At 36.5% G+C, this 23,578-nt stretch overlaps 1 protein-coding gene across 3 annotated transcripts in view; it reads right to left on the bottom strand.

Annotated features, from left to right (window-relative positions):
* ROBO1 (roundabout guidance receptor 1) overlaps positions 1 to 23,578 on the bottom strand; it is a 680,236-nt gene that overhangs the window by 483,649 nt on the left and 173,009 nt on the right. For 2 of the 3 annotated variants that reach the window (XM_054270278.1, XM_054270280.1), the window contains exon 1: positions 6,959 to 7,545. The exons of the other annotated variant lie outside the window; for it this stretch is intronic. In XM_054270278.1, the coding sequence (XP_054126253.1) occupies positions 6,959 to 7,067 (109 nt within the window). In that variant the 5' untranslated portion in view covers positions 7,068 to 7,545. Of the gene's footprint in view, positions 1 to 6,958; positions 7,546 to 23,578 lie in introns of those variants that run through there. 3 annotated transcript variants of the gene reach the window in all.

Raw genomic sequence — 23,578 nt, 5'->3', positions numbered from 1 at the left:
CTTGAAAAAGCTTTAAAAAATGGCAGCTGGGGCACCAGAAAATGATGTGGTAAAGAAGAGGTCACAAGGGAAAGGCAGAAGGGAAACTAATGCATAAAGTGAAGGGATAAAGATATTTCCAAGTACATGCTCAGGCAACACAGCATTGCTCCAGCTGCTATTCCTATGGAGCAGACAAGAGACTCCTTTCCTTTTGCCTGATGTGGGAAAGTATATTGACAGTGGGATTCCAGATTCACAGGCAGAGAGGAAAGGCAATCAAAAGGGAAGCATCCCCTGAAGAGAATAAGGACACAGATAAAGTGCTGTGATTCCGAAATTTTTCACCCCTACCTTTATCTGTGATTCTGAAAATTTTCACCCCTACCTGTGACTCCCATCACAGGCCACATCCTGGCCTTTCACCAGCAGTGGAACACAAAAAATGTCCCAGTTACAGCTCTCAGCCCTGGAGGTGAGCAGTGACTGTTTCAGTCTTGCTTGAGTTGGGAAAGAGCCTGAAAATGGAGGAGCTGAATATATCTACATACAAGGCTTAAAGTTTGCCCTAAGAGGAATGAGAAGGAAGTGCACTTTTCTATTTCTTGAGACTTCCTAATCATGGATTTAGATGTTTGGAGTTAATAATGGTGCTTTTGGCAGGAAAGCCAAGAATTAGAGCATCATAATCTGCTTATCTAGGTACTGGGTGGTCCTCATGTTCATCTTTGAATGCTTGTGTCTCATGATTCCATATATCTCCAAGCAAGGAGGCAGAGAGAGATGAATTATTGGTGAGCCTGGCTATCTAAGATAAGAATAAAATTGGGAATGCAGTCCTGAGGATTTTAGTAGCTCATGTAGAGAATTGTGTTAACTCTTCCATTGTCCTTCGATCATGGCTAAAATAAAGTGTTAAGAATAAAAAAGAATAAAGTTACTCTTGTAATTGTTAGGAAATACATAGTAAGTTTTATGAGTTAACTACAGAATGATTTAAAATAAACTGTCAGTGAATATATTTAAAGGAGAATATACACAGGCTGGCTTTAGAAAACGGTACAGGAAGGTCCACAAAGGGAAATGGGCAAATATCTCTCAACATAACTAAGTCATCAAAAGAACACCTTTTTTTCTGTTATTCAGAAAAAAGAAAAAAATGAAGTTTCTAAATGTTAATAAAATAATTTTTCCCAAAATTAGACTAAATAGAAGAAATTATGCTTTCTTCTCTTCAAGTAAGTACAGTAAGTACTTCAAGTCATTTAAGGGATCTCTTGAATTTGTGGAGAGTGTTACAGAAATATAATCTCAGAGCAGCTTCACTGCCTGTCTATCATATGCTACCCTGCACACTGAAATTCAATTCAATTCCATTCAAATTGATTAAAGGTCAAAAGTTCTAGGGCACCAAATGTTCCAAATTTTAATTACTCCAAAACCTCTATGCTTTTATGAAGCAGTGTCATCCACTTTGATCTCAACTGTAAAATCTTACTGAAGTAATTTTAAAGTGAAACAGTTCATTTTATTCTTAAAACTTAGACAAATTAAAGTTCTAAATAAATTTATTTATAGACATAAGAGATTATTTCCCAGATGCTACAGAGTGTATAATGGAAGTGGGACACTCAAGTTAATCCTACAGACTAAGTAGTTTGTGTGAGAAACTGCAAATTAGTTAAATGTTAACTGCAGAAACGGTTTCTTTTATGCTCTTCCAGATTCTCTTCTTTTCTCCTTCTTATCTGTCTTTTCCCTTTTCTTTACTTTCCTTCAGCCTTCAACTATTTAACTGCCCCCTTTCTGTTTGCTTCCCATTCTCTCTTCTTCTCCTGATAAAAATATCTCTCCTTCTGTTCTTAATGTCTCTTCTCACCATCCCTCTGAGTTTCTTATCAGCCTCATCTACTTCAGGAGGAAAAAAGGCTCCAGCATCTAAGGACAACTGTCTTTTCTGTTCATTCCTCTTTTTATATACTGAGTTCCTTGACATTAGAATGTCTGTGATAAAGCACTTTGCTCTGTTGTGTGAAGTAAGATTTCTTGTGAGAAATACAACCACCTGAAAGGGGAGGGGTGGAAGTGCTTTGAAAACAGCCTCAAGGTTAGGAAAGGCTGCGTTAAACATTACTAGTTATATTTTGACCACCAAAGATCCCTAAATGGTTTTGATTTGCTGTTCTATTTAAAGCTTCCAAGGAAGCCTCTAGTGCCAGATGATAATATTAATATGCAAACTTGCAGATAAATTATTTGGCACATGTCAGGGTTAAATACTGCAATAAAAGAGGAAATCTGAACATCAAAGACCGCTCTGTAGCTCTTCAAGAAGGACAAATGTTTTACTCCCTTCTTAAAGATAAGGAACTTGCTGGTTTCTTTAAAAGAACATTAATTTTTAACTATGTACCTGATTTTTTTTTTTCATCAAATCAAGATAGCTCATCTGGGCAGAGAAATTAATCTGCTGTTGGTGATGTGCTTCCAGCAGCTGTTAGGCTGGAAATCCTAATGGTCACTAATGGCCATGTGGAGAGATGGGCACACAGGCACTGATGTCCCTGGGCAGCATCACCTGAGACCTCCTAATCTCTTTCAGTCCTGGTTTCATCCTTTTATTTTCAACCATATCTTTATTTGAGGCAGCAACATTAAAGCCAAATCCTTTTTTTTTTCTTTTTTTTAAGGATCCATACAGGCAAAACCACATATCAGATTCCTATTCCTTCTCACCAAAACTACTTGAAAGATTTATTCATTTGATAGTCAAATATAAACCATGGAACAACTTGCAAGATTTAACCCCAATGCACAATTCAACTTGTCTAAATTGTGATCAGTCTGAGGAAACTTGGAAAGACACAGCCAGATTTTGCTTTATAACAAAGTTAGGACTCTGTTTCTTTATCCATAGAGAACAAGCAATAATTATGAGTACCAAATATCATAGGAAATTCACAACCTATGAACCAATGAATGAACAACACTAGGATATATTTAGCAAAAAAAGTTAAAAATTTCAGCATATTCTCTCTACCTAGTGAAAATACAGGACTGGGACTCCCTGAAAAATGACTGATATGTGACTGACAGCACACAACACCACAACACAAGAATTTTCTGTTTTAGCACCACAACAGAAAAATGCTTAAGCTTTTAACAGAGTAAAACATAAGGCCCACAAGTGCCTACATATGTATGTATACATACCTATATATATATATATTTCCACACACAAAGAATTAGTAAGAATTTTTTTTACTATTTCTATATTAGTAGCATTCATAATGATAATAATAATATTAATAATATTAATAACACAAATAACATAATAATAATAATAATAATAATAATAATAATAATAATAATAATAATAATGGTTAAAGAAAGACCACGGTATTTGTTATTTCTAGTGCCAACTACAGTAAATAAACCAGTTATGCTGATCCTAAGCATTTTATCTGAAATGCAAAATGAATTGAACAACAGAAAGAATAGTTCTGATGCCTTGTAAAATCTTAAAATGTCATAATTCTGTTAGTTCATATGTTCATATTTCTACCAGAAATATGAAAGACACACATCTGCTGCAGCTATTCACTCTGGGACAACTTTATATTCTGACCTTTACAACCTAAACCTGACCAAAATATTATGATTTTATTGCCTTTAAAATAAAAAAAAAATATTCACAGATTAAGCAATTTTGATTAAGTTTTTCTAAAAAAGAAGATTACACCTAGTATAACAAAAATATGTAAAGTTATAAAGTTATAAATATGCTTATAAAATCTTTAGTGTAAACATTACATGCAGTGTATAGCATTTAGTAATAACCAGGATATTGCTCTATAATACAGTTTTCTGAGAGATAGTAAGACAGTCTAAATACATTGCCATTTTGGTATCAAACCATGAGATGATCTTGCATCATTTGCAATGATCATAAGCATGTAAATCATAAAGTACAGGCATTCAAACAATAATTGTTGGCTTTCTTAAACCTGAAGTGATCATATAAAAGTAATAATGTGCCAGAATAAGATGACATTGCACAACCAATTAACCAGTGCTATTTTTACATATTTAAACAGCTTAATATTGTCTCCTAGTTATGCTCTGTTCCCCCTTCCCCACTGGACAGAAACTAAAGATTCATGTGGGAATAACCCCCCTTATTTTCCTTCCATACTTTTTTTCCTTGCAGTTCTATTTTTCCGAAAACAACATTTATCTCCCTTCTCCTGACTTCATTCATTTCAGCTGCAATGGAGCAGAACCAGGCTACAGATTTCCCAGTTCCAAGATCCCCTATGGAAAAGTATAGAAGAAAACTTCATCTGATGAGGTGTAAGCTCAGATAAAACAAATGTCAGCCATAGAAACCAAAGTTTTGTTGTGGTCCTTGCTGGACTTTGAAAAGAGTGACTGAAATTGGATCACAACAGCATTTCTGGACAACTTCTTATGCCCCATAATAAACCGTAATATTTTTTGGAGAAGCATCACAGAGAACCTATAGAAAAGATGTTCTGTCTTCTAAAAGACCACTTGGAGCAAAAATATATTGAAATCTTTTTATATTGTAAATATAAATTACTTTTAATGCATTGCTAAGCTGCTGCATCTAAATGCTTTAGTGAAAATTTCAGTTAAAAGATGCAGAAACCAGCCATGTCCCCTTTCATGTAATGTCATACTTTTTGGTTTTAATTATGGAATTTGAGTGCAACCCAGTTAAATAGAAACATGCATCACACAATCACAAGCATTTTCCGAATATTTTTTTTTTAATTGGAACATTAATTATGATGTGCAAAAATGAACCAGCAAGAGAACATCTTCAAGTGCGATGTCAACTGACAGGCAAATATACAACATTAATAGCAATCAACAAGTATTCTATCAACTATGATTACACAACATTTTTTCTCACAGAAATTAACTCTTTACTGCTCAGAGTATCCAGCTCTGCATGATAATCTGCATCCCCACTACTAGAGAAATTTTGACATCATGGATAGCAAAAGCTAAATAGTATACAAGGAATGGCATTCCTGTAAAATCTTCCTGTTCTTAGTGAGACTGCTGCTAAAATTTAAATAAAAGAAACAGTAAAGGCTACTCTAAACATCTCTTAATTTCAAGGACAGCTGATTGAGATCCATAACTTTTAATACATTCAACAACTGATGTCTCTAAGCAATCAACACAATATCAAGGTGCTATAACAACTGATTTACAGCCTATTTTTCCTTTAACCAAATAAGCAAGTAATTTGAATCAATAAAGTCTAATAGCTAATACAGGTGACATTAAACGAACTATTGTATCTGCAAATCAATTTTCAAACAGGTGGTGGTCTTACACTTCTGAATTTTTGCATAATTTACTTATCACAGCTAAAGGACATCACAAGCTGATTAACTTTATTAAGGCTTTTGTGAGACATTGATGTCTATATCACCATCTATTTCAATTCTTCACAGGAAAAAAAATCAGACTGAATACTCAGAATCAGAAATTTTCAAACCCCTGCAAATCAATAAATCAAAACTGAATGTAGGGTAGTTTTACTTTTGAATCTGGCTTTTTTCATAACAGATGTACAGATAGTCATTTTAGAAGGCTTTTTTACTGAGAACGAAACATACTATGAAGAAATTTCTTTCAGCATATTTCAGTTGTGCCTCAGTTTCCTCAATGAGCAAAAGAAGAGGTTATTTTAGTCATAACAAGTTCATGTATTCAAATATTTATAAGCTGTGAGTTGCTATTTTTGTGCATCCCTTATGCACACATTCATGCCCTGCAGTGTGGGCTTTAGATGTGAAGTACCTGTGAGTGGGCAAGGCAGTTCTCACTTCCACTGAGTCCATCACCTCTTCCCTTAATGCTACTGATATGGGGAGTGAGAGAAGCAGCAGATTTATTGATATCATGTTCATGCTTTCGGGAAAAAAAAAATATTACTCAAGCTGCAGATAAGCTTCCAGATAAGAGGACTGACAAAATTTCACCTATTCCAAGGATATCGACAGCCAGCCCTCCAAGTTCTGGTTATTTTAGGGAGTTCCATCACATATGTTATCCAAGCAACCACATCACATTTAGCTGAATTCAACAGAAAACCTTCATTCTATTTTCAATATTCCTCCTTTTAGTAATCTAAGTGTTTCTAAAAAAAGAAAAAAAAACCTGCAAAACAAAACCTCAGCAAATATTTACAGGCATAATGCTAATATTATGCTGCCCATCATGGGAATTCTTGTTTATAAATAGCTGGACAGGAAAAAGGAATAATGTCAGCGAGAACTGAGTTGCCCTTTAAATGGAAATAATCATCTGGTTATTTCAGTCAAGCAGCTGTGTGTGCAGTAGGAAGTCTCACTCACAAATATTATGATGACTCATCTACTTTCCTTTTCTAATAGTAAATGCTCTTTTCTCTTTATAAGTGCAGCACTCCTAAACCCTTCACAAGCTGCAATTCTACCTTACATTCCCTTACCTAGATCTGCTGATTTTGAAGTACAGATACGCATTTATATCCACAAAATTAGCTGTTATCATCACTGGGGTTACAAGGTTCTTTCACACAAACTGCAGACCTGTGAGATTTCCTGCCTTTATCAGAGCAAACAGCAGAAACAGCATGCAAAATGCTAAGATTATAAAGAGAAAAGGTGCAGCCTGGACTTGTCCCAGGTCCCTGGGAAGAGAGGAGTTAATCAGCACAGGCAGTTCAGAGGGTGCAGTGAGACACAGGACTGTACTGCAGATGTGTGCAGCTCACGGAAGGTGTGGCCCTTGCCTTCCACACGCATATTTAAATACTTAAATTACACGGCCTTAAGGCTGCTATTAGAGAGCAACCTCACAGAGAGGAAGAATTACACAGTGAAATGAGGCCTAACACATTTCTTCAAACAGAGAGCTGAGAAGAAGAAGAGAAGGAAAAGCCCGGGTTACTCACGATTCTTTTCACCTCTCCACCTTGACCCCGCTTTTATTCTAGGCGCGACGTCCACGGCAGCAGTTATGTCTATTAGCCCAAGCAGCAGCAGCAGTGACAGCACAGCCATGCCAGGTAACAAAAAAAAATAAATCACCTCTACCTGGAGAGCTGCTAGAGATGAATTGGAGAAGACTTTCCTCAGTAATGAACAATTGGAGCTAACAGCACTTACTCAGCAGAGGCAGAGGGAGATGTAAAATGTTACTCCTACTAGAAATGTTTATTAAAAATTTCCATTGCATCGCTTGTTTCCTTGATCCAGGGAAAGCAAAAAGAGAAGAGTTGTAAAGGCTTCCCCTAACTAGGAGGCTCTGGCACTCAGATGCAGGAGGAGATGCAGTGGCAGCTTTCTGTGGTCCCTCAGAAGCCACGGGCTCCTCACCTGCCTCTGCCACCTCTCAGCCCTTCCCAGTGTTTATCAACATTGCCCACAGCACCCTAGCAGGGGACACAGCCAGGCTGAAAACAGAGATTTTTCTCCCTTGCTTCCATATTTCACTGCAGTTTCACAGAGCCGATGACACGGAACATTTTAATGTTGACACTCAAATCTCATTACGTTTATCAATGGGCAGAAAAGCACAGTTTTTCAAGCTTTCCCCCCCCCTTACCCACAGAGGGGGGCAAGGGCAAAAAATAACATATCCAAGATGAAAAAATGAATGCTTAAAAAAGAAACTTTTTTTTTTTTTTTTCAAAAAGCTGTGCAGCAACTCTGCCTCTTATTCAGCACAAGTATCTTCTATTTCTAGGGAAAATAACACAAACAATGCCACCTCCCACACAGGCTTCTGTCAGCAGATGCTGCATAAATGGAGCAGCGCATCGAGGGGTAAGAGAAGCTCTGAGAAATTGTGTATAGAATCTGTGTTACCTAACAAACCCTGCAGCCCAGCAGCCTTGAGGCACCCTGGGCAAGCAGATTCCAGGGCTTGCAGCAGCACTGCTGGAAGAAATTTAACCCCAGATCCCTCAGTACCAGGGAGCTGGATCACAAACATCCCCATGGTCAGGGAAACAGTCTCAAGGAGGAGCTGGAACACAGCTACCCCTGCATACCCCTTTCACCACAATTATGAAATTATTCCCCATGAGTTGTGGAGACCCAGAAAACTTAATCCTGAGAGCTGAAAATCACTATAATAAGACCAGAGGGCTATTCCTTCATTGTGACAGGGGGTTTTAGTCTGTACACAGTCTACATTTATATCCAGTAAAAGTAACTGCAGAGTTTCTAGTCATTTAGCACCATAAACATCAGCCTCAGGAATACTTAAAATTGTTACTCATACACAGAAAAACTTACTTTCTTCACAGAACAGCAATGAAATAGCATTCCCCAAGCTGATCTTCTGCCTCATACATTGCGTGCTGCCTGGTGTGTAGAGACAGAACCAAGCTGCAGAATTGAGGGCCTTTTTTTAAATAAAGTACTGGAGTAAATTTCTAGATGCAAATTCAATTACCAAGAAAGGGGAGACAAAGTAATTTACCTCCATCTTAACAATGCATCTATTTTATAATTTACCTATTCTATAATACATAATGTTCACAACCACCGCTCTTTATGAAATGCGAGCTCAAAATTATTAGTGCAATTGAAATGCTGCACAAGAACCATTTAGGAGACCAGCTGAAGACACTAATTTCTAAATCTTGTCATCTTAGTGGTGGGAACTTTCCAGAAGAGGGCCTGAAGAATTTTCTCATCTAGAGCTGGCAGACCACAGATGATCACAAGAAAGTTTCAATAGCTATTAAAGTAGTTATCCATAAACCCTTTAAAAGGGATGTTCTTTTTCTTTGGACCAGCTAGAGAAATTAGGAAGAGAGATGTGCTCTTATTTCAATTTGGGTGAACTTTGTTCAGTACAAAAAGTAAAGTATTTTTGGAATAGGATATAAAGAACTTGTGATCTCTCAAATCTCCAGCTTCTTACACACTACAAGCAGCCTTCAGTTTTGCTCCGAACCCAGCAGCTCCTTGTGGCTATTCCCTCTGGAGAGGTGACCAGGAGGGATTCCATATATAAACCCTGTACTGTATCTGGGCAGGGAGAGAGTCATCATGTCATTGTCTCAGTGGGATTTCCTTACGTAAAGTTTTTGGGGTTTTTGTGATCATTTTATTTGACACGAGTCACATCTATGTGCTGAAGAACAATGGAGATCGCTGCTACACACGCTGTTGGGCATTTGCCCTACAGCAAAAATAACTCCTGTGGTAACATATAGTGTGAAAAGAAATGGTTGGGGGATTCATTTTTTCCTTTTTTAAAGCACTTTCTAACTGCACATTTTTCACCATCTGAGCTCATGCCAGTTCAGTCAGTAGTCACTCTCAAAAGATGACTCATGGTGTTGCTGGTTATGTAAGACACCTGAATGTACCACATTGTTCACATTGCACCAAAATACAGCAAAGAAAAAAAAATAATATAAGGCTGCCCTTTAGGAGCACATGAGCAGTAATGTAGAATGGTGTAGTTTATTGCGAATGCAGAAATATTGAGTGTTCAAAGGACAGCTGCAGTTTTGAGCACTGAAACCAAAAGGTTTTGCAGTCTCACAGTTGACAGTGAACTGTTTGAAGGACAGAAGATAAAGATTTTCAAAGAAAAAAAAAAGTCAAAGCGAAGCATGAAATTCCAGAGGGAAAGAAATTATTCTGAGGTAAAAATTCAAGCTGCCTCATAGAAGAATTCTCTGCCTCGTAGTTAATACTTGTTATCCTTTATCTGGTCCCAGATCCAAACCTCATTGAGCCTTGCGCTGTGCAAAAGTAAACTCGTACATCAAATTGGTACTTCAGCAGATGTTGGCTGGGCTCTCAAGCCCCACAGCTGTTTTGTCTAACAGGGAATCCTGCACAGAATTAATGGAAAGTTTCAGAACTCTAGGCCAGACAGCTTTTTGTCTTACAGGATTAATGGAAGGCCACTTTTATAGACACAAACCACTGCATGGACACTTTTGCACGGGTTGCACCCATTTATCCCATCACAGCAGAAGGAGCTGTTGCCTTTAAAAAAGCTACCCCATATCCTGAGGAGTGTGAAGAGATGCCCAAACAATGTCTCACAAGTGACATTCACAAAAATAAATGAAATTAGACATTGAAAATTAATCACCAAAAAAGCTTTTACATCACTCCAACAGAGTGCCCCATGGACAGTATTTCTGGTTAGCAGGGCAGTGGGCAATTACTGCCATCAAAGCAATGCCCTCCCCACTGGATTAATAGCAAGCAAAACCAAACCAATTAAGCATTCAGAGGTGTGAAGCCAAATAAAAGGTGGCCTGCTCCTATGTGATTCAGTATTTTATAGCTCATTTAACTAGTTTCACTTTCTGCTGTATAATTTCTGCTCATGTGAGATCCTCAGCTATTTGAAAGCTTATTCAAAAGCAATATAATTAATTCTGGGAATTAGCCATGTGGATAAATTTTTCAGAGATGCAGTGGACCACTTGAAGATATTACACTAAGACTGGATGCCTTCTTGACTTATATGTTACAGTTCAGTCAAAAGGATTTGAAGATAAAATTGCATAATGAATTTATGGTCTGTGTTACATTGGTTCTATCTAGCTTTAATACACCTCATTTTCTCAAATCTTCAAACATATTTAATTTCTTTTCTCCTCAGCTTTCATTATGTCCCAAACTTTTAATTTCTGGTTTAGTGCACTATAGATAAAAGTCACTTGCAATTTACTGCACAGATCTTTCCTTGGATCAAGTAGCTTCCACAGAGCTTTTTATTCATATTAGAAGAACTTTTTTTCATGAAGTTTTCTCTCCATTACAGACTTAATCTCCTTTTACCTGGTAACAGAGCTCTCTACAGCATCATGGCAAGGAGGGTTTGAAATAAATTTTCTCTGCATTCATTGACAAAGACAGGATGAAAGCTGCAGCCTCTCCCACTGGAAGAGCAGCTGTCCTTTGAAAAGTCAGTTCCTTTTGTGCACAGAGCGCCTTCTCTAGCCCTCAAAGTCATTTCCTTACACTGGGACATCTCTGTCACTTCTGAGGACCCTGCCACTGACTGTGTTGGAAATTGATGACCTGGGAGAGCTTTTTTACCACAGAAGTTGGTGCTGGTTTAGTGCAAAGGAGGACAGATTGACAAGGAAAAGCCTGGCTGGGCACCATGCCATGGGTTCCTGAATCATCCCCTCCTCAAAGTCACACAAGAACTGGCTCAACCTCCCTTATCATGAGGGCAGTGAGCTGACCTTTCCAGTCCTTGATTTTAAGGCATCTTTATCAAATTTGCAAAACAAAGCAGGTTTCTATTTCTGCAGTATGAGCTCTACTTAAATAGCTGCCAGATACAGTTCTTACAGTGCCTGTGATGCCCTTTTGCAGAAGTCTCCCTTTTTAAAAGAAAAACTGAATCTGGTGGATTCAAGGAGCCTGTGCAAGGCAGCTGTACAGAGACAGAGGGCATGACAGGACAGCAGCCACAGAACTCATTAAAGCTAAACATTACCCAAGTTTTATTTTACAAGCCTTATAACTCTAAAAGCTCCAGGGAGATCAACTCAGATGTAGCAGTGTTTGCCATGAAAACATTGCAGTGCTGTGAGGTGAAGGGCACACACACATAATTCAGCAGTGTGTGTGTGGAACAGACCCACACACCATTGTACCCCTGCAGTCTTGGGGAAACACTCAAGTTCCCAAATCAGCCTGGCTGGGTTTTTTGGTTTTGACTGTAATACAGATCTAATTAATACATCAACTGAACAAAGATCCTGAGACTGACTGGAGTTTTTTAATCATTCAAATGCATGCATTTGAAAAAAAAAAAAAAAACCTGCCAAATTCACCATTCTAACATACTCGTTATTTTTTTCTGTTTATTTATGGAACACCAACAGTGCAGTCAGCACTGTATAATCATATAAATTAGCATTACCTCTCTCCTAAAGACTTCTTGGTCCAGCATGACTGAGTCTTAAAAGTCATCACTTCTCTGAGGGCATATACTTGTTTCTTAATTTCCTCATGTTAAAGCCTTTACATTCTCAACCATAACATTATACATTTTGCTAGCTCAATTTACATTTTTGGTGGTAGAGGAAAACAAATGTGTTCTTCATGCATGCAAAGATACACACAAGTCTTTAAGTAAACGTACAGCATCTATGTATACATGCTTCTGCTAATAAAAACCACAAACACAAAAACAAACAGAGCAGGATTTGCACAATTAGATATCTATTATTTAGTCTTGACTAAAGCTACATTTAAGTAAACTGATCTTGGTTTGGATCAACCAGTCTTACATATATACTCATTAATTATATACCCTTAACAAGAAATAACATTCTGCTTGATGAAATTGGAAAAGAGATGGTCTGGTTTTTGAGGCAAAAAGTATGTTTTCCTCACCCATGTACCTTATCAATTTGCCATCTATTCTCACGCCCTCAAGGCAACACAGATTTTGATTTTGATTTATGTTAGAGACTACAATTTTCCTGGGTTTGTTTTTCCATGTGACTGCAGAAGAGTAGGCATTAGACAAAGCCTGTAAAGTTAAGTTAGGAACTACTATGAATTTTACAAGAAATTCCCCATTACAGGCCTAGATAGTAATGCTATGAGAAAAGCATTTTTAGCTTTCTCTTGCTATAAGAAAACCAAGAATTAAGACTTTTTTTTCTTATTTTATAACATATTTCTTTTCCCTTTGTTTGTAAAAGATGCTTAAAGTCCATCAGGAAGTAAATTTAAAAAAAAAAAATAAAGCCTGATCTAGGAGCATGTAATAAAGAAGATATTTTTTTTCTTGTTAAAAATGCGAAGTGAGTTCCTATAAGACACCTCCAAACTTGCACTCAGGCAAAGGAACCATCCTTCCTAAGCAACCTAGACATGTCAGACACTGTGACTGGCTAAAGCCTAATGAGATAACAAATCTTAAAGGCTGCTGTTTGAGCTGGAGGTGGCACCTTGTCATTCATACCAACAGAGTTTATGCATTTAAAGTCACTATTGGAAAAAAAATGAAGTAAAATAGCCAAAAGGGTAAGGAGCAGAAGAGCAGGGCACTCCAACCCCAGCTGACCCAGAAATGCTGGTGCTACCACAAGCTAGCAAGCTGAGCTCACTCTTGCACCACCACCTCCTACAGACACAAATTGCTTCTACACAACAGAGAACTCATTTTTCTTTAAAAGCAAAAAGTACCAGCAGACTCTGGATCCCAACACACCACTCCTGAAGGAAACGCGGTTTCCATGAAGGCATCACATCTCTCAAAATGCCTCCTTAGCTCTGGCACTAAATCAGCAAAGCCCCTGAGTGCATCTCAAGTGCTCTCAGGACCCTCAACCACAGCACTCCAGGCTTTTAAAGGCTCTCTGACTCTCACTGCTGTGATCCCACACCCAGAGCGTGCCTTCTTCTAATGATTATTTAGCATTTTTATGTGTGACTGCACAACTAACAGCTCTTCACAGCTCCATGTGAGCTGATATTTCAACACCGCCAGTGTTTTATGTCAGCATAAATGAGAAGCTGTATGAGACTACCACAAGAATGCTTCCCAGATCATGTTGATAGTAAAATTTTATAAGATAATGTTGGCGCTTTTAACATCAAATTTATGGATTAAATATGTCCCAAACACATTTAATGTATTCAAGCCATTTATCATTTTCTCTTCTAACAAATTGGCAATATTTATCCTATTAATTCAGGCAAATGTAGGACTGTTTACTGAGTGGTGGAGAATTATAAGGATATGTTCAGACAAAAATAAACACAAGAAAACTAAAGTGAATATTGTTTAATGTAAAAATACGCCATCCTACTCAGCTCTCAAAATAAACTGCTAAACTGTCGTCGGCCTTCTGCTTTTCAAAAAAAGTGATTGTTAGGCTAATCTGTCAGGACTGATTTGCATTTCTATATTTACTTTTTCTCACACATTTAAAATATCATCCTAGTGGGTTTCAAGAAAACATTCAGAGAAGACCTGGACATTTTATGATTTCAAGATCAAATACACAGCTTGTTGCATTTTTTCTTCTTATTTTTTGCTATAAAAATGTATTTCCTTTTTGCTTTATTTTCCTTTCCACTGATCTCTGACTTCTCCATACTCCATCTCTGTGTACTACTCCCTTTTCTTTCCAGTATATAATTTTTCCAGCTTATCATTCCTGATCTCCTTGCTCTCTGTCTGCAGTTAACCAAGCCCTGTTTAGAAGTGAAGTATTGCCTGGAAGAGGTGCAAAGGAAAAGGTATTTGATCTGAGAACTGTGCCAACACAAGTGAATAACTTATGACGAGAAACCCAGGTGAGTGTGGCATTATCTCAGCAGGTGATTTTGAGTAGATAACATGAGACAAACATGTATTTTGTAAACTGTCCCTGTGCTTAAAAAGCTAGAAGTTGAAGCCAGCCCGCCAAGTACCTAAAACTCCATGAAATTTATCCTGAAAGACAGACATATTCCTGGTATTCACTCTGTTCATTTAAGACATTGCTTTCTACACGTGCTTGCAGAACAGGGCATGTTGTTGGAATACAAAATCAGCTAATTTTTCCTGGGGTGGGTGGCACCAGAAACATGGGAAACCGTTTTGGCAGATGGGCAGAGAAGAGGAGCTATGACAAAATATCTAAAAGCAGGTATGAGAGTCTGCTTACACTTTTTCTGCTCCTGCCAACCCAAATTGCAATGCAGTGAAAGCTTTACAATAACTTCATCCAGGCATATGAGGACATTTCCTCTGCAGTGTTTCCATACTGATCTTCAGAACAGGAATCAAGGTCAATGTCTCATAGCCTAATAAGAAAAAATTCATTTGAAGGACAATTTTACCAGGCAGTTGCATTGGTGTTAATGAATCAGTTGGGGTTCTTTTTTAACTTTTTCAGTTTTCCATTTTGTCAGGGAAAACTTAATTCTCCAGTGTTGAATCTGGTTATTAGGAGACAAAGTAACTTATAATAACTTTAGCAATGACATGGCTTGTGTCCCAAATGGTGCAAATAATTCACTGACTGTACTGGATCTATAGCAAACTATGAGCATCTGGCCTCCTCTGCTTTGATCAACATTTTCAAAGCCTACTTGAGAAAGATGGATGCCCTGTCCTATTAAGAGAACAATGGGAACTGAGTTTCTCTGTGTCCAGAGAGAAGGCAGTAATACAATTTCAGCAGTCAATGGAAGTTAGTGGTTTGACTTCTATTTGTGCCTCTGAAAATCTCCCCAGTGAGGTTCTTTGGGTGAATTAGAGCTATGGGGTAATCTCCTAAATTGGAACAGAATCAATAAGCTAAATGAAAACATTTACCTCAAACCCTAATTTAAGCCCTGAGCTGATGGAATTAAAAATGTCGTATCTTTAATAGATGTGCATAAATAAAAGTGTCATCATTAGCTGATATGTCATAACGAGCATGGGGCTAAAATTACTGTCTGAAACCTCCTGCAAACTCCTAATTCAAGTGAAATAAAACACAAACACATTTAATACATTTTTCTGCGTGTTGAGATACAGCAATAGTAGCAACACAGGCTTTTTCTGACTTTTGTTTGCATTTCAAACTAAAAATTACATTCTTAGCTGATTTGGGGCAGCATTTTGCTTTATATTTCATGTCGTCCTACTGTACACAAACGTGTTAACAGAAATCAGCTGAAAAACAAAAGTGTGTGCTTTTAATGAGTTCCACACTTTCTAAACTAAAAAATCACAATATATTTGTGCTCAGACCAATTTCATAATAACTTAGACACTTGAAAATAAACATTCCTAACTATATATGCTACTTGAAATTAATAACCTCAGTAATAAAATCAATACTCTCCTTATAGTTCTTAGTAATTTTTTTCCAATATTGATTTTTTTTTTTTGGTAAGGCACTGTAAGGCTTGCTTATTATTTGGATTGCTAATATTGTTTTTATCTTTCATAAAGAGAAGCATTTTTATGGAAAGCAATTGAAAATGAATATGTGAAATGAACAAGGAACAACTGCAAACAGCCAAGTGATCACTTCAAAGATAAAAAAATCAAAATTTGGAGACATCTAATGCTGAATCATTTTCCTTTGAAAAAATTGAAATACCCATAAAATGCAAATGTACTATTCAGTTACTTGTAGAAGTTTGTTATGGGAATAAAAAAAAATGTAGAAAAACTGTGACTGTAATGACCAAATTCTCCCCTCTAGCAGCAGGATTAAACATAGTTAATTATGATATAGAATAGATAAATTTCTGAGAGGCAGAGCTATATAGAATTATTTTTTACATATAAGATGGATATATATGTATAACACAAAAATAAGTAATAATAATCAAAACAGAATTAAAAGAACATCAGCTTTGTTAAGGGCAGATGAGAGAGTGATTTTCTTCCTTTCTCATTAGATTGGAGTGATGATTATCACCTTTCAGAATTATCAGTATAAATCCCTGTTTATACAAATAATTACAGCTGAAATGCTTTTAAATAGTTTCAGTGACTTCAGGTGTTGCTTTCCACAGATTTTTTTTTTCTCTAATTAAGTCTAGTTTATTCCTCTTCCTTTTTTCTTTGTCCCAATTTTTATGTTTTGCATGTTATCTAAGTTAACACATCCACTTCTTACATGGGGACCAGTTGTCTGATCCATTTCACAGATCTCTGCTCCGTTGACAGCTACTCTAGGTGCATTCAGAGCTATTTTGAAGATGAAAGCTGCTAACATGGCTTTCTCAAATATGTCATCTAAGACAATAGTTTAAAACTTTAAAGAGCCTGTGAAAGCCTCCATAAAACAGAATAAAACAAAACAAAACAACTGAAAACCACTGAAAAATAAAAAATTATTCAGATTTGAAAAATATTAGCAGTCACAGAAATGCTGATAGCTTTTGTGATAAGATTAATTTTGAATATGAAAACTGTGCTGCTAATAAAAATTAGCATACAATCAGAGTATATTTGGCTGTGATATGATATAAAATGGAAGGTTTTTGCAAAGAGTAAAAATGACCCTCTGAAACCCACTGGGCACGGATGAAGTGCATTTTCACAGCAGTGAATAAGCAGTCTGCAATCTGCAAAAAATGAAGCCTGTAAAGTCTGCAGTGTGACAGCCTGCCCATGCCTCCCAAAGTAGGCACTGCTGTCTTCTCAAAGTGAACGCTTGACATTAGCAAAAATAAAGACCAAAAGTGCCACGGAGGAGGTGAGTGAGTGCAAAGTATGAGTGGCAGTCCTTGGGAAGGCTGTGCTCCAGCCTGACACACTGGCAGGGGATGGAAGCAAATACTGGGAACCAACTGCCTGAATTTGATTTTTTGTGGAGACTTGAAGCAGGTGAGAGCATTCCTGGCTGACTCCCACTCCTTGTTTCTTTCTGTCCACTGTGGATTGCTGCAGTTTGGCTCAAAATGCCTAATACAAGCCCAGAGGGCTGGCTCAAATTTTGGGTTTTTCTTTTTCAGATTCTATATACACTCAATGTTCATTGCATAAACGAATCTCAGCCTTGCTGCTCTAGGACACCTTCAACATTCCTACTGGTTTTGGAGAGAACCACGGCCTCTAAAAGTGGATTTTCCCCTCCACCATATTCCAAGACTTACCATTAGCTTTTGCTACACAGTAAGACTTCATGAATTTGAGTTTTAAAAGAAAAAAAATCAGTCAAAGAGAAGCCACATTCAACTCTAATGTAAAACAACTCCACAGAAATTAAAAGCATTTGGTTCACAAACCTCAGGGCAGATTTCAATCCCACATCACTATGATATCTGGAAAGAAGGGAGAGAAAACCCTGTAAGAACAGCACAGAGCTCTTCCCTTTGCTCATCACTTTTTTTATTCCCTCATCTTTTCCCTCATTTTCTCCTTCCGTCCTTCCTCTATATTTCCTGACACAGCTCACTTAACAGCTAGGGCAAGTCACATGGTAGAATTTCATGTATGCCATTTCAGTTTGTATAAATAAGTTATTCCTTTAACAGGAAGTTCATTGGTTTATCAGACTACACAATTGGAGGATTTACAGAAAGATTTGTTCTCAATTGAATTAACAAATTATCTTAATTTAAATCCTCTTCCCTCAATTTTTGCAGGGGTTGTTCAACAATTTGTTCTTTTCCTCTCTTCGGAGCAGTTCACATCTTTTTCTTGGAATGTAGTACCTCCTTATATGTAAATATACACAATATATCCTAGGAATTTTTTTACTAATTGTTTATAGCAAGGAAATAGATGGAGAACAAAAAGAAACAAATACCTAACATCTTGTTTTGTAACTTGATAGCTTCTCTAACTAGCTGCTCCACTCTGTGGCAGAAATTGCAGGGCCACTTGTGGATCCACTCCCAGTTATCTGTAATTTGGCCTATCAGCCCTAGCACTGCATGACATAATTCTCTGCTTGCAGCACATGTTGGCAGTTCCACTCTGTGAGGTCCATTTACTGAATCTAAAGCACACAGCAAAACTGGGCATTGTGCACACAGAAATCCCCAGAGTAACCTGATATTTGTAGCCCATAATGCTGCTTGATTTGGTTTCAATTAGATATGTTTGAATTCATGATTCTGAGATTTTATGGAACTTTTTAATACAGTACCAGGCTCACTGTGCTCATTATGCAATGCAAGGAAATGAAGAGTAGAAATTAGAAACTGTAATTTGCAATGCCACAGGTTAGAAAATGGCACAAAAGAAGACACCAAACAAACAAAACACCCAGCTGAAGTAGGAGGAGGGAACTCAGTATTTCTGGAGATCAACATGAGTTATAACCAAAATACTTAACCAAGCAACGAAACAATCTGATAAATTTGCAGCTGCTGGGAGATGTCTGAACTTAGTTTCGTGACTAACTCCAACCCATCATATTGACTTTTAAAAGTTAACCTCAAAGAAAGTTTGGGAAAAAACCAAGGTTTTGAAAACTGATTTAAAACCACTCTTTAATTGTATCAACTATCACTAAAGTCACTGCATCAACTGTTGCTAAAGCCAATACTAATAATTATAGATGGCACCAATACAGCCAGATTAATTTTAAACAACAGATTTTTAACAAGAAGAAATAACAATTTTCATTTGTATTGGTTTTAAATAATTAAGCAAATCTAAGAATATTTGGGTCCAAAGCAGGCATCCAGTTTAAATGAAGGCTATGAGAGGTGACTGTAGACATTATGAAAATTATTACTCAAAATTAACATTTTTTCAGCCTGCAATACAGAAATATGAACAGCTTGGGGCATATTTTCTAAATCTTTTGTTATCAAATACTGAGTTGGCTCTGGTACTTCAAATTCCAAAGCTAAGCATTCAGCAGACCTATAAATACTCCTTTGGTGTACAGGAGTATTTTTCAGTTCTGCAACACAGAAGAATTGATAGATTAGTATTTCCAGAAGTATTAAAGCCTCTGGATAAAATGTGTGCTAGGATGGAAGCATGTGCTTTTGTACTTGAACCACTCCACACAGATGAATTAGATATTTGGCCTTGTATTAACTTGGGAAGTTCTGCATCAGCATTTTACAATTGTAGCACATATTTCATTTTCATTGGCAAACCACAACTCATTACAAGTCTAATTTATACATAGCCAAGTGGTATGGCTTGTCAAATAGGAACATATGAACTTGGAAATAGCCAACGTTTTCCAGTAATTTCAGAATTTTTCAGCCTTCTTGAAAGGGAGAGTTAACAGCTTTGAGATTTTCTAGAGTACATCTGAATAGTTTCAGGAGCCAAATATTTTATTCTGTGTTTCAGTGCCAGCATAAGGTTCCTTCAAAACCATCCTCCCAGTTTATATCCTTGAAGTACTCCATGCAAAACTTCTGGTTCTGGCAGCAGAACATCCTTATTTTCTTTTATTCTTTGAATCTTGAGAATTTCTTCAACTCCTCATAAAAAAAGATCATGGGAACATGCTATTCTGTCAAGCACACAGATGAGAACTGTAGACAGGAAAATCATGAGGCAGAATTTGAAAATAAAGGGTGAGAAGGATTAATGAAGAATGAAGAGAGTTGTGATGCTCTAAATCAAAATGAAAATTAATAGGAAAAAATCAGCAAAAAAAGAAGACTAATTTTTGGTCAGATTTTTGTCAGGAACTTTTCTCATGCTGTGATGCTGATAAACTACTCCCAATGGTCTTTGACAAAACAACCCATAACAAGCAAACAAAACCAGCCCACAAACAAACAAAACAAACAAACACAAACAAACTAACTCCCAACAACAACACAAAACAAACAAAACCCAAACAAAACTGAAAACCAAAACAAATAAAACCAACAACAATAAAATAAGAAAATGTGAGGTTTGAGAGCAAAGAAGCCTAAAATATAGTGATCAGTTGCAGTGTGGTCACCACTCCTACCTGAGCAATCCTTTTTAATCTATGGAAATTAAAAACATTAAAGTGGCAGCAATATTCTTGTCTCTTTACAATTGAAATACCTGAATTATCTGCTCAAAACCTTCCTATTTTAGTGCACTTATCTTGCTTGAAATCCACAGGCAAAAATTTATTATTTAGTACTCTTTTTACAGGAATTCTTTTAAACAAAATTCTGCTAGACATTTTAGATCAAATTTCTGAAACAGTCTGTATGGCTATAACAATCTATAATTAAACAAAATATAAAATTGAAATAATTTACATGAATCTATATAATAGTTGTAGCTTTATTTACCAAGATGTTTTCAAAAGCAATATTATTCACCTAAACCATACCATAACTGCTTTTTCCTGGCTTTTGGCAGATAAAGCAGAATACACAGGTATGTGCAAATGTGTACTCTACAAACTAGACAGGAGCAAGACTGCATTTAATTTGTTACAGCCTTTAAAATATCTGTACTGTGTTTCGCACAAAATGTCAGTCCAAAAGTTTCAGTGGAAGTCTAATAAAGTTTTTCATCACTCAGACTATGACCTCACTGTACATTTTGTTCTGAGAAATGTGCACATAATTTGCTTGTTCATTTTTTTTAAAAGTGAATCCAATACATTGAATCAATTTTTATTAATGATATTCCAATACTAATTTTACTATGGGATAGAATAATTACCAGTTAGGAGCGATAAAACTGCAATGCTTGAACATATCAGTATTCTCATTAGAATTAGGTACTAATTGTCAGTAGGTATTGAACAATATATGTTGCTGCAGCTAACAGAAATTAATAGTAGTTTAGACTCCAGTTTTAATTTTATTAGAATGTCATATATGCTGAATAATGTCACACTGGACTGTTCATTTTTGCCCCAGCCCCAGAGCGCAGTTTGGGCTATCCCTCTCCTGGAAAGCAGGAATAGAGTCTCCCATTAGCCATGGGGGCTGCTCCCAGCCCCACAAACACAAAACCAAAAACAGATGTCAGAGATCTGCAGCTGGGATTGGAAGGTATCTTCTGGCTCTCAGGCACAAAATAAAACTCTAATGAATTTTTTTAGAATGAGGAAGTAGGACTTGAATACCACCAAACGCTCACATGGAATATTGTAAGTTGTTTCTACCTCATGCAATGCCAAAACCAATCCAAGCATCTTAAAAATGGATACTATACCAATTTGTTTTTCTCACTCTCCCTCATTATCTTTAAATATATGAAAATTGAAAGTCATACAGTACTAAAAGTTGGACTTCCAAGACAATTATCCAAAATAAGCTATTTCAAACTTATATTATGGAACCAGGTTCAAAGTAGTTTTCTGTAAAATGAAATTCTCTTTGGCTTCAACTGATCTTCTCTTGCTTAAAACCTGCTACACAAACATTTTGAAAGCAGAGAATCTACAATAAAGATGGTGCTAAGCTGAGAAGTTCCACACATGTGAACTAATGATGTAGCTGACAGTCTCAAAAATATCCTTAAAGAAATTTTGTACGTTTTTGATTGTTGCAACTTTCTTTTGGTGGTTAATGTAATTTCTCAAATGACTTTGAGCAGTTAATGTAATTTCTACCCATTTTAGAAAGATTAAGAAAGAGTCTCAGGCAGCTAAAACTTGTGTGACAAAATTTATAACTTAATGTTTCATAATAAAATACTTGCTAGAGTTAATTCATTTTCTGTATTCTATAAGAATCCTAGACAACTCTAAAATTATAAAAAGGCTTATTAAAAGTGCTGAAGTAGTTTTCTCTTACTTTAACTTTGACAGTCCTATAATGCTTTTTTCTCATTACTGTGCATTCTAAGGAAAGAAGATGCAGTCTTCCAAATAATTATATGAGGCACATCTCTCTAGCTCATCCTTCTGAAATCTTTTACATGTTCCACCTACAACTGCAGACAACTTAATATTGAAGCAATTTACAATGCATCTGATATCTTTGTTTACCAAGAGAATTTTCAATGAAGTATTATTCACTTAAATTTCAGTCTGATTTGCTATTTTTTATAAATTAATTCTTTCAACAGAAACCTTATCCAAGGTTCTTGTTACTGATATCCTCCTCCTCCAACTAATTTAATGCAGGAAATTGTGTTACAGTCTTCCTTGTTCTTAAAGCAACTTCTAATTCTTATTTAGTCAAGTTTGCAATGAACAATATACTAATGAAACATTCTTACTTTAATCGTATTAAATCTTGACTTTGATGTTTATGTTCTTCTTCATTAAGAGTTTTAAAATTTAACCCTTATCCATGAAGATACTTAGATGCAAGACTTAAGTGGACTAATTCTTACAGCAAAACTTGCAGATAAAATAAATTTAACAATTTTTTTGTGTATGTTCTGTAATAAATAATTAAAAATATCTCTCCAGAAACAAGATGAAGGATAAAGTCACATACATATGCCACAGACAATCCTCAGTGGATTAAAAGTGGAAGCTTTAGGTGAATTGACACTGTCAGTCCTGAAAAAAAAATCTCAGACCTCAAAAAGTGCCTTCTGTACAACAATTTAATGTGTAGAAAATTAAATAAAAGTCTTGAAAATAACCTGTAAACATAATTACCTTGCAGAAGGAGATCTCTCTTTTCAACATAACTTACAGAATGCAGAAGATAAATTGGTAAAGATAACATTGAACTGATAAATCACAATTGATAAAAGAGAGATGATATCTCTTGAATTACAACTTACAATAAATTCAGGCAAGACAAATGAGGTTTTGAATTGATACATCACAGAAGTCAGGGATGTCAAAACTGTATTTTCTCAGAGTTCATTATGAAATGTAAGTAGCACTGAAATTAATCTTTGTGGGCTTCAGAAATTACATTACAACACATAGCTCAGGGATGTAGTGCACTGGTTCATATCTGTCCACAGAAAGCAGAAGTGACTTTTTGGAGTCATTAGTCAGCCTTAGACAAGAAAAGGCCCAAGAATTGTATTTATGAGTGAAGATATGTTACTGCAGGGAAGCTTATCTGTTTATTTCCCATCAGCTTCATTCATCTCCTCTGGCTGATGCCTGGACTGAAAATACATCAGCTCACAGATGTCATATCTAGAGCCCAGTGTTTTAGTGTGAAAGGGAACTGCACACAGGCCATGGCAGCTGCATGAGGACAGAAAGGTGAGAGCAGCAACTGCTTTG

Source organism: Melozone crissalis, unplaced genomic scaffold, assembly GCF_028551555.1.
Source record: "Melozone crissalis strain CALT ecotype California unplaced genomic scaffold, PUWL_Pcris_2 ptg000009l_1, whole genome shotgun sequence".
Taxonomy (NCBI): domain Eukaryota; kingdom Metazoa; phylum Chordata; class Aves; order Passeriformes; family Passerellidae; genus Melozone; species Melozone crissalis.
Note: the sequence above shows the minus strand (reverse complement) of the source record. Positions and strands in the feature narration are given on the sequence as shown.